Source organism: Nannobrachium achirus (assembly GCF_963921795.1).
Source record: "Nannobrachium achirus genome assembly, chromosome: 11".
NCBI classification, from domain to species: Eukaryota; Metazoa; Chordata; class Actinopteri; order Myctophiformes; family Myctophidae; genus Nannobrachium; species Nannobrachium achirus.
Window position 1 is genome coordinate 31,395,477 of NC_137820.1, and position 18,474 is coordinate 31,413,950.

Below are 18,474 nucleotides of genomic sequence, written 5' to 3' on the forward strand. Positions count from 1 at the left end.
TCAATTATTTTCAATATTGTTGATGTTGACATTTTCGACTATGTGATGATACTACAGTGACACACAAAACCATCAAAAGTAGCAGACGCTTTTGAGCTTTGCCGTGGATATACTGCATGTACGTCCAAAACTGTTACTTTTCTATCTGGTGGAAAACCTCACAACATGACAGAGAGCGATACTGTACACTTTCAATTGATTGCCAAGCCCTGGCGTCAACTGATAGTCACAATCATAAGTTGCCTTACTTACTTGTGTACTGGGTGATATTGGTGCTTGCTCCTTTAGTTTGGTTGTCGTCAGCCAGCGCTTTTACGCTGAACATGTACTGAACCCCCGGCCTCAGACCACGAACGGCAACATGCGACACATTCGTGTTGGTAGTGCCGTTGTTCCACTCCACTACAAAGGAGGCGCTCTGTCCTCGTGGTCGGGTCCAGTTCAGAGACACAGAGTGCGATGTGACTTCAGTGACAAGAGGGTTTGTGATGACCTCGGGCTCTATCAGTACAAAACAGGTGGGTGGGAGAGAGAGAGAGAGAAACATATTTACACATATCAGTATATTTACTCGATGGGTTGTGGGCTTGTAGATCTGCTATTTTCACTATTTCTTAAACGTTTTCATTTGTCATTTATTTTATTTTTTATTTCTTTATAGGCACGTCCGAAGCCTCCAGACATAAAAAAGAGATGATGATGATGCTTTCTTTAAGAAATTCTTTTGAATTTCTTTTTATATTTTTTTAAATTGGATATCTTTTGAAATAGTAATATATTATTACAATTTCCGTTTCGTTTTTTAGTTCAAAGTGTTGTTCCCCAAAGAATTTTGACAAAAAAAAGATTGTCTAGAAACATAAGAAACTGTGAAGCAAGTATATAGTTCAATTCATCCAAGCCGGGAACGTGATGGATTGATTTATTGATCATTAAAATAAATGCTCTGAAAGCACTTTCGAGATTCTCTGGGCCCTGGTGCAGAAACGGTTGAGAACAACTGCTTTATAGACACTGATTAGGACTTGAATGAAATGGATTCACTCACTCGTCATGAACGCTATAACTCTGCAGCAGTTATAGCGTGTGACAGTGACTTCATAGGTGGTACCAGGGTCCAAGCCAGTAATATTTGGCGGGTTATAGGTTTTGTTGCCGATAGATAAGGTAACGTTTTGCCAGAAGTCATTGCTGGGGTTTGGAGGGTATAAGAAGATGGTGTCTGTTGTTATCCTTGGTGCTTTTAATCCACACTCGGAGGAACCTGAGATGAGAAAAGAAAAGAAAAGCACAAATGAGCAACAACATTTCATAACATCCTTATGTATCCTGGTTGATGACACTTCAATTCACAAATCTGTATCAAACAACCGACTGTTTGAGAGACTATTTCTCAAGCAAAATTTTAAAAATGTTGAATTACTAATCATGAAAATGCAGGTATTTACTTACCGTTGCATTCTGCTCTTGAGCTCTAAAGATGACAGGGGAAAGAGGGAAAGTAATGGTTAGCTTTTTACCACCAGAGGTCAGCATCGAGTTAAAAAACATCCTCACAGTCACCACTTTCACCTGTTTGTCAGTGCCTGCACACATGCAGACAATGGGTTCCAACCTAGAAAATAGGGATTCCAGGTTGAAAGCAGATGATTATAAAGCCTGTCACTCCATGATATCCCATAAATCACTATAACACAGGCACAGCCTCAACAGCTCAAACATCATTGGCTCAGAGCATAGAGTTTTTGAAGGTAGTTCACCAGTACCTATACTTTTGCATGTCATTGATGAACAGGAAACAGGAAAGAAATACATGGAAAAATCATCTGTGCGAGTCTGTCAAACACACACACACACACACACACACACACACACACACACACACACACACACACACACACACACACACACACACACACACACACACACGCGCACACACACGCGCACACACACACACACACACACACACACACACACACACTCACCGGTGGCATTCCCCCTCCCACATTTACAAATACACCCTGAGCCAAACAAGCAAGCGGAACCTGGTTATTACAAAGCCTGGTTGAATGCCTGATTCTGATTAGCCAATCACTGAATCCAGCCGTGTGTTATTTCTTGATAATGACCACTGAGAATCAAAGGCTCAGAGCACCTGGCTTGACGTGTCATGTAAACCAGTAAGACGCCTAAGGGCGAAAAACAACCGTGCCATGTCTTGCAGCCATCTGGCCAGTGATGTATATCGCACCAGTTACCCATAATGGAAACCCCTGGTACCCATAGATATTCACAGATATGGGCTTAATATTGATGACATCAGGGATCTCCATATATGGGCATAAAAGGGATTTGGTTCCCCTGACATCACTGTGATGTCAGAGCGTGATGTCAAATTGTATTTGATCGACACTTAATTGGTTTCTGATGAGACTGCATTGCGCTGGGCGGATGGCCAGCGCAACACATATGGAATACTTTAATTTCTGTAAGCAAGGAAATACTTTGTTATGTTGTTACTTTTGGGTCAATTTATTAATTAATGTATTAAGTAGCTGTGTAATAAGCGGGATAATTTATGACCAGCCGGTCATTATTGATAAATGAAACCCTTTGGGGTGATTATTGGCACCTCCGCTACACGTCGATGCCTAATCACCCTGTCGGGTTATAATGGCCGGCTGGCCATAAAATGTCCCTTGCTTATTGTTCTCAGAAATGATGTTGTGTAGGGAACTGTAAGGTTTCCATTTGCTGGGGAGTCCATGTGTCTCTGCTTTGATACTCCCCCCCATGTGTTTCATCCCTTTCACCCCTTTCATGCTTCTGACATAATTAAATATGCATGCATATCATTAAATCAGTTTGTCAATATTTGCCAAAAATGTTCAAGTATTTTTGTCAACGTTTTTTTTTTTAATGAACAGAAATAGCCAACCTAGGAGCTCACAATGCAACGTGATGCGATACATGAGCATGGAGATTTAGATAGGTTTTTGTTATTTTTCGTATATTATAGGAAGAATATAGGGCTTACAATGGTAAGTAAGAAGATGTCCCCCTGTGTGTGTGTGTGTGTGTGTGTGTGTGTGTGTGTGTGTGTGTGTGTGTGTGTGTGTGTGTGTGTGTGTGTGTGTGTGTATGTGCGTGTGTGCGTGCGTGCGTGCGTGCGTGCGTGTGTGCGTGCGTGCGTGTGTGCGTACGTGTTTTTTATCAAAACCTGGGGAACTGTTTTTCCCCATCTGAATTGAACAACACACACACACACACACACAAGCTATCTTAATCAAACGCACATTTGCAAACACCCACAAATGCTGATCCCAGCAACAACATGCAGTCATTGAGCATGGAGTTGTTGGATTCAAATTCCATGATCCTCCTCTGTCTCTGTCCGCCACACACACACACACACACACACACACACACACACACACACACACACACACACACACACACACACACACACACACACACACACACACACACACACACACACACACACACACACACACACACACACACAGAGAGAGAGAGAGATCTCGTTCCATCTTAATGATTAGTGAAAACCAAACAGTGCAACACAGACCCACTCCACTCCTCCACAGGGCTTTGGATGACATGCCGTCTGTTTACCAGGAAGTTACACATTAAACCTGGAGCATCAGCAGCGATGTTGCCAGATCTTTGTGTGTGAGAAACAAGCAAGACGTGGGTCTATGAAAACAAGCCCAAAAGAAGCGGAGAATTTAGTTGATGTGTAGCATCAAAATCAGATCAACAACTTTAACGCTACAGTATATACTGTACATATGAAAATAGCCGATCTACAAGCTCACGAGGCGTCGTGAGCTTGTAAATTTGCTGTCCCTTTGCTGAAATATTTTGGAATATGTTTTAAACATTTGAAATAAATACACAAATCTTGTATGGGGGTCCCACAAACATATTTTCAGACGGGGACCTGGCTACGGACAAACTTCATATACTAAGTTTGTGGGAATCCTTGACATGAAAATGTCTGAGAGCCACCGGTTTAAACAACATCAGACAACAAGCACAAAAAACAACCTGCAACCCACAAAACTACCAATATTTACCTACAGTACAATCGAATTTACAGAAGAAACAAGCCCAAAGTGGTGCTTTATAATAAGAGGACATGGCAACAGTGAGCATCAGTGTTCCATGTCCATTCCTTCCCTGTGACTCTCCACAGTGGAGGCCATTCATTAACTGCTCTCACACAGTCAATAGTACAGCTCATGGTCCCTGGTTTAGGTAATGTCCTTCATTACAATAGCGTAGCTATGATAAAAGGCATGTACAGTAAGCTACGTCACGCCCCATTACATGAGCAAGGTTTTTTAGATAATGTCCTTCATTACAATACTGTACCCCCCATAAAATGTATGTACTTGTACGGAACGACCACGCCCCTCATTACAAGAGCAGGTCTGTTGGAGAGGAAAGGATTGTGTGATTTCGGTCAGTATGTTGATGGAATCGTGCACTTTATGAAAGAAGCATGAAATTTGGCACACAGTTAGAACATGCCATATGGAATATTTTTGGCTATACGGACATCGCAGATTTGTCTTGGGAAACTTGTGGGAGCCAATCAAAGTTGGCGTCTCATAGACTTTACAAGACAGTAAAATAATAATAAAAAAAAGAAAATGCTTTAAGTAACATGTGAGGGGTCAAACTAGGGTTTTTTCATGATTCTGAATCCAATGCAAGCGTTTGTTTTGCACGAAAAACATTCCTTGGGCTAAAAAACGGCCCCCATTAAACCATGGTTTAGTAATGAGTCGTCACTTTTCACAGTTTTGTGGGGGCCGTGTTTCGGAAAGGAATGGTTTTCGTGCCAAACAACAAAACGGCTTGATGCACAAGTACACGCCCTGGACATGGCGCTAGTATGTCGCAGGGCCTTACCCACAAATCCAACCCTTGGTGCTGAGTGCAGGGAGGCACCGGGTCCCATTTTTCAGAGTCTTTGGTATGACCCGGCTGGGAATCGAACCCCCGACCTCCCAGTCTCAGAACGGATAATAGTTTTAATCTAAACCACAAGGCCACTGAGCTGTTGGTACCTGGAAGGCTCACCCCAAAACACGAAAAATATTCACCAGAAACACACCGTATCAAATATGAGTATGAATATGACTATCGTAGACGATGCAGAGCCACCTCCCTGACAACACTGCCGGGACAATCTGTTTATTTTTGGACCACAATTAAATTCTTAAGATGATTCTATGATGACCGAATGTTATTCTCCATAGAGAAATGACTTCCATGACCCAGGGGACGAACGAGTGACGTCAGGACTTCGCTACACTATGAGAATAGAAGTATATCGTCGTTGTCGGGCAGAAACCTCGTATCTCCAAGTTTCAAATGTGTACGTTCTTTCGTTAAGTAAAGCCCTGCTTTATCATACAAGGCGGTCGCACAAAAGTAGTGAAAACAGCAGATCTACAAGCACACAATGCCTCGTGGTGCGAGGCGTTGTGTGCTTGTAGATCGACTGTTTTCACTAGTTTAAATCATTTTTAAAATAATAAATGCAAAACGAACGGTTTTGGACATACAGGGTTTTCACCCGACAGAGACGATAGCCTACAGTATATAGGGGCTTAAGTGGATAAAACTGGACTGAGTCCAAATGGACTTCACAGAACAATAATCTTATTAGAACATAATAGTGGGCAACCTGATTGAGATTACATTATTCTAGACGGTAGCCTCCGCTGGGACGGGAAATGTTCCATTATGACACTTCCTGTCTTGAAGCCTCCTCCTCCTGTCAACTCCTCAACCTTTTCCTATACGTTGTTGTTAATGAAAACAGCCGCCCTGCCCTTCCTACGGCCTTCCCAGGCCGTCTGAGACCCTCTATTCTTTATGAAGGTCACGGCACGGCAGGCCGGGCGGGCCAGGCTGGGCCGCACCGACACCACGCGCACTACAGCGGGACATGATGATGTCCCGATGATGGGGGGTGCCGGGTTCGTGCGCTCTTTGAAGCTCTCGTGGGACATGGCAGACAGACGGAGAGGGTCTGCTATTTTAGAAACCAGAGTGATGTCATGCCTTCTGTTTAATGCAGCTGTGATTCTCAAACATTTTGTCAAGGACCTTCTGTGAAAATAATAGATCTATGATCAGATGTTCACAACAACGCATCAACGTTGTGAAGATTGGCAATTTTCAGACATTTTGGAAAAAAGGACCATGTAGACTATATAGCCCTGTGGGTCCCAGCTTTGTGCTTAAAGCCTGACTATCGTCTCTGTCGGGTGGAAACCTCATATTATGTCCAGAACATAGATCTGATCATAATGCCCGGGCCGGTGCCACAGTCGAAAATAACAATTTAAATATGTTCTTTTCATCGAGCAACGTCATCGCCATTGATTGGAATGTACCTGTATAGTCGACGGAAAACACCTCTTACCTCAAGTACCTCAAAACGGCGCGTCAAAGTTCCACTTTGATACGCACGCTTGGGGAACAAGCCGTATATCGTCGTTGTCGAGCGGAAACCTCGTATCTCCAAGTTTCAAATGTGTACGTTCTTTCGCAAAGTAAAGCCCTGCTTAATCATACAAGGCGGTCGCACAAAAGTAGTGAAAACAGCAGATCTACAAGCACACAACGCCTCGCGGTGCGAGGCGTTGTGTGCTTGTAGATCGGCTGTTTTCACTAGTTTAAATCATTTTTAAAATGATAAATGCAAAACGAACGGTTTTGGACATACAGGGTTTTCACCAGAATATAGATCTGATCATAATGCCCGGGCCGTGGTGCCACAGTCGAAAATAACAATTTAAATAATGTTCTTTTCATCGAGCAACGTCATCGGCATTGATTGGAATGTACCTGTATAGTCGACGGAAACACCTCTTACCTCAAGTACCTCAAAACGGCGCGTCAAAGTTCCACTTTGATACGCGCGCTGGGGGAACAAGCCGTGCGTTTTGAGGAATTACGTGTCGGCGTGACTTCTGCTGAGAATGAATGTAAAGGCTGTAATAAAACTATAATAATAGTCTACTACTCTGGCTATTCCATTATATGCAGAACATGCTCTCCACTTCCCACACAGTTACACAGGCCACAACAGACCCTACTTCCTGTGTGAGTGTGCGTATGCGTGTGTGGGCGTGTGTGTGCGTGCGTGCGTGCGTGTACAATTCTACAATGTACTCAAGTCTTTTGGAGAGTCTGTTAGATAAGAGACATGATCTGAGAGACTGTGGCTATTTCTGTGCATGTTTTGCATGCATGTGCAAGCAGCCTTTTATTGATGCTTGGTCATTCACCTATGGCGGTATATGACCCCGGATGACCCGTAAGGTTCCATTTGTATACTGTCATTTCAACATATTCTCACCCCCAAGTTGTCAGACACCTCAGTTTTACTGAGGTTATGGTTAGGGTTTGGTTAGGGTTAGGCATAGTTTTACTGAGGTTAGGTTTAGGGTTTGGGTTAGAGTTAGGCATAGTTTAGGTGGTCGGACACGTTAACTCCACGTTGCGTTAGAATCCTCCGCGTTGCGTTAGAATCCACGTTGTCAAAGATAAAAGCACAAAAAAAAGTGGCTTTGTCAGCCAGGATTGCTAGCTCAGTCGGTACATACATATTCGAGTAAACATGTGTAGGCGCATGCGCCCTAAGACTCTCTCTCTGCGTCTGTCGGATGACGCTGAAAGCGTCCCAACGCGTCTGCACGGGTGACGCCGAAAGCGAGTCCGAAGTGCGTCAGGGAGGTGAAGCAGTGGGAGTGAGAACGGGCTGGTCATTTATAGACCTGTGACCGCAATGCTCGCCCCCAGCAGTTCTTGTATTCTTGAATTTGTTTTACTGAGGTAAAAGGCTAGGTTATGTTTAGGAATATGGTTAGGATATTCCCCCCGACAAAACTGGTCCCGGGGGTACCACGACGGGATAATCCGGCACTGCCTGTAAGAGTCCATTTGGACTTATCGCTTATCATGACAACATCTCGTTTTGCTACAAATATCGATGTTTATTTGCTTAGCCCATTTCCAGTGTTGCCTCTTATTTACTTCTGACCAAATAAACAAAAAGTAATGTCTGAAGCAACAGAAACCACTGAGCCTCGACAATGAGTCAGGGAAGAAATAGACCATGTTTCCACTCCCATGTGGGAAAGGCTGCACTATCGTTGCCGTCGGGCACAAACCTCTTATCTCCACGTTCTAACTATTTGTGTTTTTTTCCCGCAAATTAACACCCCTAAAAAAGCATCAAAAGTAGCAGTCTTTTTTCTTTTCTTCTTTTTTCAGGAATCCACTAACGTTATCCCAACGCCACCGGTCATCTGGTGAGTGAGGCCCACCCATCTGTACCTTGACCTTGATGTTAATATTCAATCAATAGGGTGGAAAACCTTTCTTCTTTTTTCTCATACAGGCATTATTAATAATAATTAATAATATTGGTCACTGAATATTTGCACATACCCATCCTATAATCACTGGGAGCCATTGTGTGGCGCTAGGGGAGCAATTAGGGGTTAAGAGGGCTTGCCCAGGGACACACATCGACACATTGCTGGCCTGGAATTGTACCTGGGATCCCTATTCTGAGCATGTTGTAATAATAAGGGAATATTTGGAACAGCATTTATTTGATTTATTCATTGTTCTGGCTCCCCAGGCGGGCTCACTACTACAGTACTTACCAAGCCCCCAGCTATGCTTTTAGGACGCATTTAGACTTCCACACAACGAAGACATTTCGTTGCTGTCGGGCAGAAACCTCTTATCTCCATGTTTTGACTTTTTGTGTTTTCTTTGTGAATTAACACCCTACTTAATCGTACTACAGCGTCACACAAAAGTATGAAACGTAGCAGATCTACAAGCTTGGAACCGTTTCTGAATTTGAATTCGGAAAAAACGTGAACGGTTTCGGACATGTGAGGTTTCAACCCGACAGAGACGATTATTTCATCCTAATCTTGAAAGAGATGCATGTGTCTGATGGGACTCAGCCACAGAGGGTGACCCTTGCAGGGGCGTCACAAGGGGGGGGGGGGGGGGGGGGACTGAGTTACTAGGGCCCAAGGTGGAGGGCCCTGGAATTATTTAATACTTTAGCTATTGAAAAATAGCAGATATACAAGCTCACAGCACGGCACCGAGTGCTGCGCTGCGAGCTTGTAGATCTGCTATTTTTTTTAAACGTCGTGAAAATGTGTGCAAATCTTTGAATATATGTATTTTTAAGCGAACTTTTGTAACTCAATTTTTGATTCTGAAGGGGTCCATGGAACAAAATATTTTGAGATGGGGGTCCGTGGCCAAATAAATACTTTTGGTGGTCCTTGACGTGAAAAGGTTTGAGCACCACTGACATAGAAACACAGGTTTTTCAAAAAACCTTGGAAGGATTTGAAATATTCAAAGACATTCAAGATTTTTCAAAAATAGAAGATCTACATTCTACAAGCTTGCATATCTGCTATTTTTCAATAGTGAAATCGCAAAATAATGCGTAATAATGTGTCCCCAGTCTAAATGGGTTAAACCCCCTCCCCCTATGAAGAACATTCATGGGGGGCCCGCAGTGAATCCTTGTACCCAGGGCCCAGAATTTGGTGCGACGCCCCTGACTGTGGCCTGTGGCCAGGGCCAGGCTGCATCGGGGGAGAGGAAATGGCTGTACTGACCGTTAAGTAAACATTACATCAGCCTCAGGGGGGGCTGGGCTGCAGTGCATGGTGGGAAGTAGCCAAGTACAACTACTCTAAGTACTGTACTTAAAGTAAAACTGGAGTATATTCTCCAAACAGCCCAGAACAAACTGATTAGGGTTGTGCTTGGTCTTCCTCCTCGGGCCCACCTTACCGTTCATCACCACGAAAGCAGCTGACCGAGTACAGCATCTTGCAGTGGGCCTGGTGTACAAGATACACTACACCACTAAGATACCCATGTACCGGTACCTGACAAAATACTTCCTAAACATCAAGGATGTCCACAATTACAACACCAGAGGCAGCACCACAGACCATGTTCAACCCAGATTAGGCTCAAACAAAGGGTCAAATTCGTTCTCCTGCTATACCGCTAAAATGTGGAACGCCCTACTGAAGGCCTTAAAGGAGTGTAAATCCCTAATTTCCTTTAAAACCACCCTGAAAATCCACTTACAGACATCTGCTACTCGTAACTGGTAACAGTAAACTTACCTCCCCTGACCCTTCTATTGTAAATACCTTTTATTATGTTATATACCTTCTGTGTTCTATCTGTCTGTCATTCAATGTTATATGAGTTTAAAAAAAAGATCTCAATGTAAATAAGCCTCGGCTTTCCTGAGCGTATCCTTTTAGTTGACCTTGTACCAGTGAACTGTACTGTCATGAAACCGTACCTTTCCCTATGCAAACTTCTAATAAATACTTCAATCAATTAATCATAGACTCTATCACCCACTCACTCTGGACTTGTAGTAGCATATTACTTCTACTCCACTACACAGAGGCCAAATATCGTACTTTTTACTCCACTACAATTATTTGAAAACTTTTATGTTACTATATTATAAAACACACATTAACCATTTTAAGATCTGTTGCATACATCGACTCTTCGAAAACAAATAGCCGATACATTTGTCTACTTTTACTTACTTTAAGTATATTTCTATTAAGATACTTTTGCACTTTTAGTCAAGTAAAACTTTTCAAGTATTTTCATAATGTGGTATTGGTACTTTTACCTAGGTAGAAAAAACACACTACTTCACAATAGTTCTTGCACCACTGGCTGACCATTAAGTAAACATTACATCAAGCCTTATAATTCACTTGTAACAGTCCAGTTCTCTCTGTTGGGCTGCTGATAGCAGTTCAAGTTCCTTCCTCCGTAATAACAGTCGGGTCCAGAAACAATTAAGAAAGTCACCTTTAAAAGCTTGTTTGTTCAAGGATCAGCCTATTTAACCTAAACTGCTTACAGTCTGATGACTGATAACCTCCACCAGAACGCACAAAGGAGAAAAGGCTTTGTGTCTGACCTCTTTAATTGCCCTATGTTACATAATGGCTGGATGTCAGGGGACACGTTCTGTATGTCCCTCCCTGCTGGTGTGTTGGGTCCAGAAGATGAAGAAAGTGGAATCCTCCACACACGCACGCATGTTATCTGAGTGTGTGCGTGCGCGTGTGTGTGTGTGTGTGTGTGTGTGTGTGTGTGTGTGTGTGTGTGTGTGAGTGAGTGCATGCGTGCGTGCATGCCTGAAAGCTGCAACACTGATGCCGAGCATGCATGTACACACACACACACACACACACACACACACACACACACACACACACACACACACACACACACACACACACACACACACACACACACACACACACACACACACACACACACACACACACACACACACTCTTACATGTGCACACACAATGGTACAGAGAAAGAGAGAGAGACAGAGAGAGAGAGAGAGAGAGAGAGGGAGAGGGAGAGGGAGAGGGAAAGAGAGAAACTGTATGCAATCTAAACAAGATGAGTGCATGTTCTAACGCTTTGCAAGTTTGTGCTTATAACATAGAATACAGTTTCACAAACTGCTCATTTGCTTGTGCCACAACAACCATCAACCCTGTAGAACAACTGTTTAAGAGAGCCAGCCATTGAGTTGTTTGATAAGAAACCCAACTCATACCACTCATGGTCATTTCAGGAGAAAACAAAAACAGCACTGGTTTTTAAAAGTGCCTGTTTTATTTACAAATGCCTACATGGTCTGGCTTCCCCGTTCTCTAAGAGGGACATGGGTCGTGGCAGCAGGCCACCCTCCAGAGGGGACTGTGACCAGTGGTCCACCGTGCGTAGGCGGACCACCTTTGGAGAGAATGTCCTCTACATCAAAGGCTGTTCGGACTGGAACCGTCATCCAGTCACACCAAGGGAGAGCGAGAGCCCTGCCCTTTCAGCTTTCAAAAGGACAAGCTTGTAGATCTGCTACTTTTGATGATTTCGTGATACGCTGCAGTATGAGTATGAGAAGGGGCGTTCATTTACAAAAAAAAAAAAAAGGGAAAAAAAGTTAAAATACGGATCGGATATAAGTGGTTTCTGCCTGCGATATCTAATTAGACGGTCCTTTTAAGTTTTTGGCCGTTTAAGCCTTTATTGATAGGACAGTAGACTGACAGGAAATGGGGAGTAACATGCAGCAAAGGTTGGTCGGGATCGGGAATTGAACCAGCGACACGCTGTCAGGCTACACTGAGCCTATGTGGTATGCGCCTGGACCGGTAGGCCAGCGGGCATCCTATTAAACAGTACTTGAAATTAAATATTTACAGAAACACTGTAAACCACAACTAACAAATAACACCACTTCTCCTGACACACACCCACACACACACCCACCCACACACACACGCACACGCACACGCACACGCGCACACACACACACACTATCTTCCCCTCCCCTCACACGGGGAGGGAAACATCACTGACAGTAAAACAATTAGTGAACTACTTCTTCTTCTTCTCACCCATCACTCGTCTAGTATACTGTATGTTCCTCATTTCACCATCAGTCCCAACCAGTGTTGCATTGTTGATTCAATGTTGGGGGGGGGGGGGGGGGGGGGCGCAATTTTAATTTAAATCGTGTTCCGTTAGCCAATGAGGCGCAATTGGTGGAAAAAAATCTGGAAGTGGTGTTAGCTGGAGTATTGGTTGAGCTTCACATGACAGTTAGGCACGCTGCAGAGTATACAGTAGTCACGAGCGAGCCCACACTGTTTCGTAGGAACAGTATTTCCAGTTTTTGATTCATTTTCTCATGGACCATGTGTACTTGCAGTGCCATGCATGGACCATGGGTGGTTACGTGGAACAGTGTCTAGGAGGCGTGCCGTAGACTCATTGTTTCTGGAGTTAGGCACAACATCCTGGCACTTCCCTCACCCACCCCGAGACCCCTCCCTGATAACACTGGAAAAATATACAACCCACCTTTCAGTCATTATGCCTAGATTGATGACTCCGCCAACACCGTCCAAATGGAGGAAGAGGAGAGCCACACGCCATCGGCTAATAAATCAACTCCTCCTGAGCCTCCTTTGAACTGGCCTGACTGTACTGTAGGATAGTGGTTCTGAAACGTTTTTCATGTCAAGAACCACCAAATTAATATGTATCTGGCCGTGGAGAGTGGACTCCCATCCCCATATATGTTGTGTAAGGGATACATGAAAGATTGTTTTGTTGTTAAAATGATTAAAAAGATATTAAAACATTGTCTTTATTTAATTTTTGTATATTCTTTTTAAATAACTGATATATTGTTAAAGTGGTTGAACACATTTGGATGCTATGAACTCAGTGAGTCTCAAAGGGGGATCCCCAGGGGTTCTTGGGGATCCCCAGGGGTCCTTGGGGACCCCCCGCCACTTTGAGAAACACTGTAAGCTACGCTTGTTCTTCAAGGAGAACTTAATGTTCTGTTCCTTCCTCCTCATTTCCTCCTCACTTCCTCCTCACTTTCCCTGTGTGTCTTACAGAATGTACAGTACATCCATCTGGACCCCATGCCCATGTTTGGAGTACTGCAGGCCAGTGCCTCTCAAACCTTCTCATGTCAAGGGCCCCCAAAATGTATATTTGTTTGTCCGCTGAAAATGTTTTGTGCCAGGGACCCCCAGAAGAGAATGTTTGTGTTACAAACATGTACAAGCTTGCAACGTCTGGCTATACGCAAGACTAGGGTTTCAGTGTCTTGCTGGAGGACACTTGGACAGCCACAGAGGCGTCAATTGGGTATGGCTCCAGGGGGGAAAACTAAAATAAAATGTACTTCTTAAAATAAATTCACAAATGTCTCTATGAATATATCTGCGTTGATTATTCTGTTATTAAATTACTTTAAAATAACTGCAATGCAAATTAGAACAACATTATCGCTTTCACCAGTCAAAAGTAGCAGTTCTAGGAAAGTAAACGTTTTGGACATTTCCACCCGACAGAGAGACAATAATACTGTATTATGATTAGGGAACGCATTTTAAAATTCCATTGTGCCACCCTGTTTAACAAAATGACAACACATATTTTAAAATGGTTATCATTGATTGCGACCGTAGGTCGCAGTTTACTATCACATCTTGACTGTATCTGTCTGTCCGGGCACCCGAGCGGGTAACGCCTGACACGGTGGTTCACCTGACACATCACTGTGACATCACAGGTGACATCACAGTGATGTCAGATACTCAGAGCAGGGATCACCATATATGGGCTTACAAGGGATTCTGTTAGGAATGTCCATATATGGGCATAAAGGGCACTGTATCCCAGATGATGCCCTTGTTAGGAGAACCACACTAGAATAATCCACCTCTGTCTGTTTTCGCCCGTAGGCGTCTCACTGGTAAATTTATGATTTAAATTCAAATAATTAATAACACACCAGAAATCAATTATATTGTTTGGCCTGGTAAAGGATTTGCTTAACTGATTGCAGTAGTTAATGGGTGCCATTTTCCTACAGATTTGCCTTTCTACCATGGGGCGGTGTTCAGTTTCCTGGTGCCACCATGAAGCCCTGGAGGCAGGGTTTACAGTCAGGGTAGCCACACTATGTAGCCTTCCTCTTCTACCCCGGATTTGAACCCGGTGCAGACATTTTTCCCACAGAGCAGGGGTCTTCAACAGGGAGTTCGGGACCCCTAGGGGGTCCCTCTTTTTAACCACTTGAACCCTAACGTCCATATTACGAGAACTTTAGCCAAAAATAGCCTTAGATCGTCTATTTTCGGCAAAGAGGTTTGGTGTGGAGGGGAAAAAAGACCACACCAAGTACAGAGTGAAAGGTCAAGTTTATTAAGTGTTGACGGTTCAAGTGGTTAAATATCTGAAAACACAAATGTACATGAATCCAAAATACACTGATTATTGTGCTGTCAAACGATGAAACTATAAGGAATCTATGATAAGGTTGTGGGGGTCCCTGCTTCATCTCTCTCTCAACTATGGCCTGAAAACGTTGAAGACCCCTGCCATAGAGCTGATAGGGCCAGCCCACTTGCTCAGGGGATAAATGTAATGTTGGACATCAGGTGAAAAAGATTGTGTCAGATCATGTGTCTATATAGGTGAGACACAATCTTTGACATGATGTAACTGTCTCGATGGAAGAGCAGGGAGACAAAATACAACCACCCCAAGTTATATTGCCGCTTTAAAGCAAACGACTGACTAGAATCGACTAGATGATAAAGCTATTGAAGGAAATATAACTATTACGTAAATAAGAAAATTAAAACACATCATTATCCTCTTTCAATCAGGGTAATAATTTTGCGCAGCTCACTTTTGGTTGATTGGTATTTTTGAATGAAAATATAGTAGATTTCCTATATTTTATATACAGTATATGGGGCTTAAATGGTTAATCCAACTGAAATGGGATGTACTGTAGTCAATTTCCTCTAGTTTTGTCATAATACACCACTCCATTCACTATAATACTACACTACCCCTCATACAATTGTCTAGGTTTACTGGCTTGTACCTTGGGTTCTCTGGGAGTAATGTGTGCCAAACATGAGAGTTACAGCACTGCAACATCAAGTATATAATCAAAACACAGTACGAAAATATGAACCATCAAACCATTCTCACAGCAACTTTGCACACTTCAAAAACGACCTTTGTAATTTGCGCACGCGCGCGCACGCACCGTGTGCGTGTGTGTGTGTGTGTGTGTGTGTGTGTGTGTGTGTGTGTGCGTGCGTGCGTGCGTGCGTGCGTGTGTGTGTGCATCTCAGCCTCCCACAGAGTCTAACTATAAGTGCTATCAAGGGCCAAATCAGGATGGTATGGAAATCAGTCAAGCTGCTACAGTATGTACTGTACCATCCCCATGCAGATGGCAAGCCAGCCAGCCAGCCAGCAGTGGTGGGTGTAGTACTCAAATGTCTTACTCAAGTAGAAGTATCAATACTAGAAATACTGTTACAGGTAAAAGTCTGGAATTAAAAATGTACTTGAGTAAAAGTACAAAAGTGTATTGGTATCAAAATGCAGAATGTCCCCTTTCATAAGTTTTCAAATGTATACAAATCTTTTGAAAACAGCAGATCTACAAGCTCACAATGTGTTGCATTGCAACGCCTGGTGAGCTTGTAGATCGGCTATTTTCAAATGGCCGAAATGTATATATGTCTGCGGGGTAAAAGTACAATATTTGCCTCTGAGATATAGTGGAGTAGAAGTAAAAGTATTGAAAATTGGACGTACTCTGGCTCTGTGAAAGTGAAAGTACCTCAGAGGCTCAGAACTGTACTTAAGTACTGTACTTCAGTAAATGTACTTAGTTACTTTACACCACTGCAGGTCAGCCAGTGGTGCAGCGCAGTCAGGGGTGTCGCACCAAATTCTGGGCCCTGGGCACAAGGATTCACTGTGTTATTTTGTGCTTTAACTATTGAAGAATAGCAGATATGCAAGCTCGCAGCTTGAAAAAAGTCTTTGAAGGTTTTTAAAAAAAAACCTATGTTTCTATGTCAGTGGTATGCTCAAACTTAAAATAATTAAGGCCCCCCACCTTGGGCCCTAGTAACTCAGTCCCATTGCCCTCCCCCCCTTGTGACGCCCCTGAGTGCAGGTCAGGGCAGGCTGGCTGGGTGATGAAATATAGATACTATCTATATCTAAGCAGCTTGTACTGTGGTGCCACTCACCACCACCCCACGCTTCCTCTTTACGGTAGCTCTCTGTTCATGATGTGACAGGGTGGAGACAGCCAGACAATTCACACGCAGACAATTCCGCGTTATAGGTGTCACAAGTGTGAAGTCAATAGTGTGAGAATGTAGTTTGTGTGCGTTGCGTCGTGTGTTGTCACTTGGAGAGCAGTGTAAGGAAGGTGACAGAGACAGATTCGAGCAAACCGGAGCACTGTAGCGCATCAAATGTTCAAATGGTTGCAGCTTATTCCGCATGTTTTTAAATTTAAACTATACTATTCCATATGCGTAGGAAATATCACAAGTCTACGACAACAAAAAGTACATACGTTAAAAACTAAGTTATGGACCAATTCTCTCACATAAAGAGCTACTGGAAAGGGTGCTTTCACATATACTCATTGTAGACTGGAGACAGTTCCTTAATCTCAACCACAGAGAAAAGCATCAGTGATTCTACAGCACACGCAAAATGCCACATTCTTCCATGACATGTGGTCTTTTCAACCGATTTCACGACTTTGTCCTTCTTACAGGCATTCTCCAATCTCCAATGCCACTGTTGTTGCAATCTCTCCCTAAAGTGGGGTGTGTGGATGGGGGGAAGGGGGGTGGGGACACAAAGACAAGAGAAAAAACGGACAGACGGAATATTTCTCATCATAAGTCGGCCTGGCCGTGGTGGCTCACGGTCATTGGCCAAACCGATAAAAAGATAATCATCTGTTGACAATAAGGCCTTTGAGGCGGCGAGCGAGCCAGAGCCAGACTCTCTCATTTACATGAGCGCTCGCTGGGGACTGGGGAGGACTGCGTTTCTTTGTCATGATGTTACTATGCAAGGCCTGGAGTCAGAGGGGTCAAACCAAATGCAGCATGTTTTTGGGGGATGTAACTTACAAACGTCATGGTCTCGTTGTGGGAGTTGGCTGGGGAGGGTTGAGCGCAGGGGCGTCAATTGGGTATGGCAGGGGTATGCAGCTGCCATACCCTGGGTCCAGGGGGGAACATAAAAGTTTACTTTTAAATATAAATCCATGAATGTCTCTTTGTCTATCTGTTCTGGTTATTATGTTGTTAAACTACAGTAAAATAACTACAAATGCAAAATTTTACAAAATGGCCACTTTAACAAGGTATTATAATGATATTCTCCACACTTGTATTCTCCCCATCTTGACAAAATGGTACAGGTGCAATTCATTATTGTTAATTGTGGCACGATTACTATAGCCTATGCCAAGTAGGCAAGTTTAGCTGCACTTGAACAACCGTTCCATATCCAGCCCAAGAAACCGTAGAAACGGGGGAAAAAAATTAATGTAGGCTACTTCTTAAAATAAATGTATCATGCCTGTTGCTAAGGTATGGCAACATGACTGGTGTCTTGCACGCGCGCCTTCGCGCGCGTGCAAGACACCAGTCATGTTGCCATACCTTGCCTTTTTCTGAACTGACGCCACTGGTTGAGCGTGCGTGGGGGAGTCAGTGGAGGGTACAGTGCTACACACGGCCAGACTTGGAGTTCTGACGTTCACTTTGGGATCCAACAATGCTAGCATGGATGGACACATGCAGGGAGGCCTGTGGCATGCGTCGGGTCTGACAACAGAGACATGCCCTTTTTTTAATTCGGTGACCGCCGGCATCTGTATGTTTTGAATGCCGCCACGCGCGTCACCGTGAATTCATTCAAATCAGACGCACGCGA

The 18,474-nt window shown here is 43.6% G+C and overlaps 1 protein-coding gene across 1 annotated transcript in view; it reads right to left on the reverse strand.

Moving 5' to 3' along the window:
• LOC308293804 (receptor-type tyrosine-protein phosphatase beta) overlaps window positions 1–18,474 on the reverse strand; it is a 74,635-nt gene that overhangs the window by 47,066 nt on the left and 9,095 nt on the right. Inside the window, exons 2-4 of the mRNA XM_080736439.1 lie at window positions 1,453–1,474; window positions 1,049–1,264; window positions 253–501 (exon numbers count right to left, since the gene is read on the reverse strand). Of these exons, the coding sequence (XP_080592565.1) occupies window positions 253–501; window positions 1,049–1,264; window positions 1,453–1,474 (487 nt within the window). The remainder of the gene's footprint in view (window positions 1–252; window positions 502–1,048; window positions 1,265–1,452; window positions 1,475–18,474) is intronic.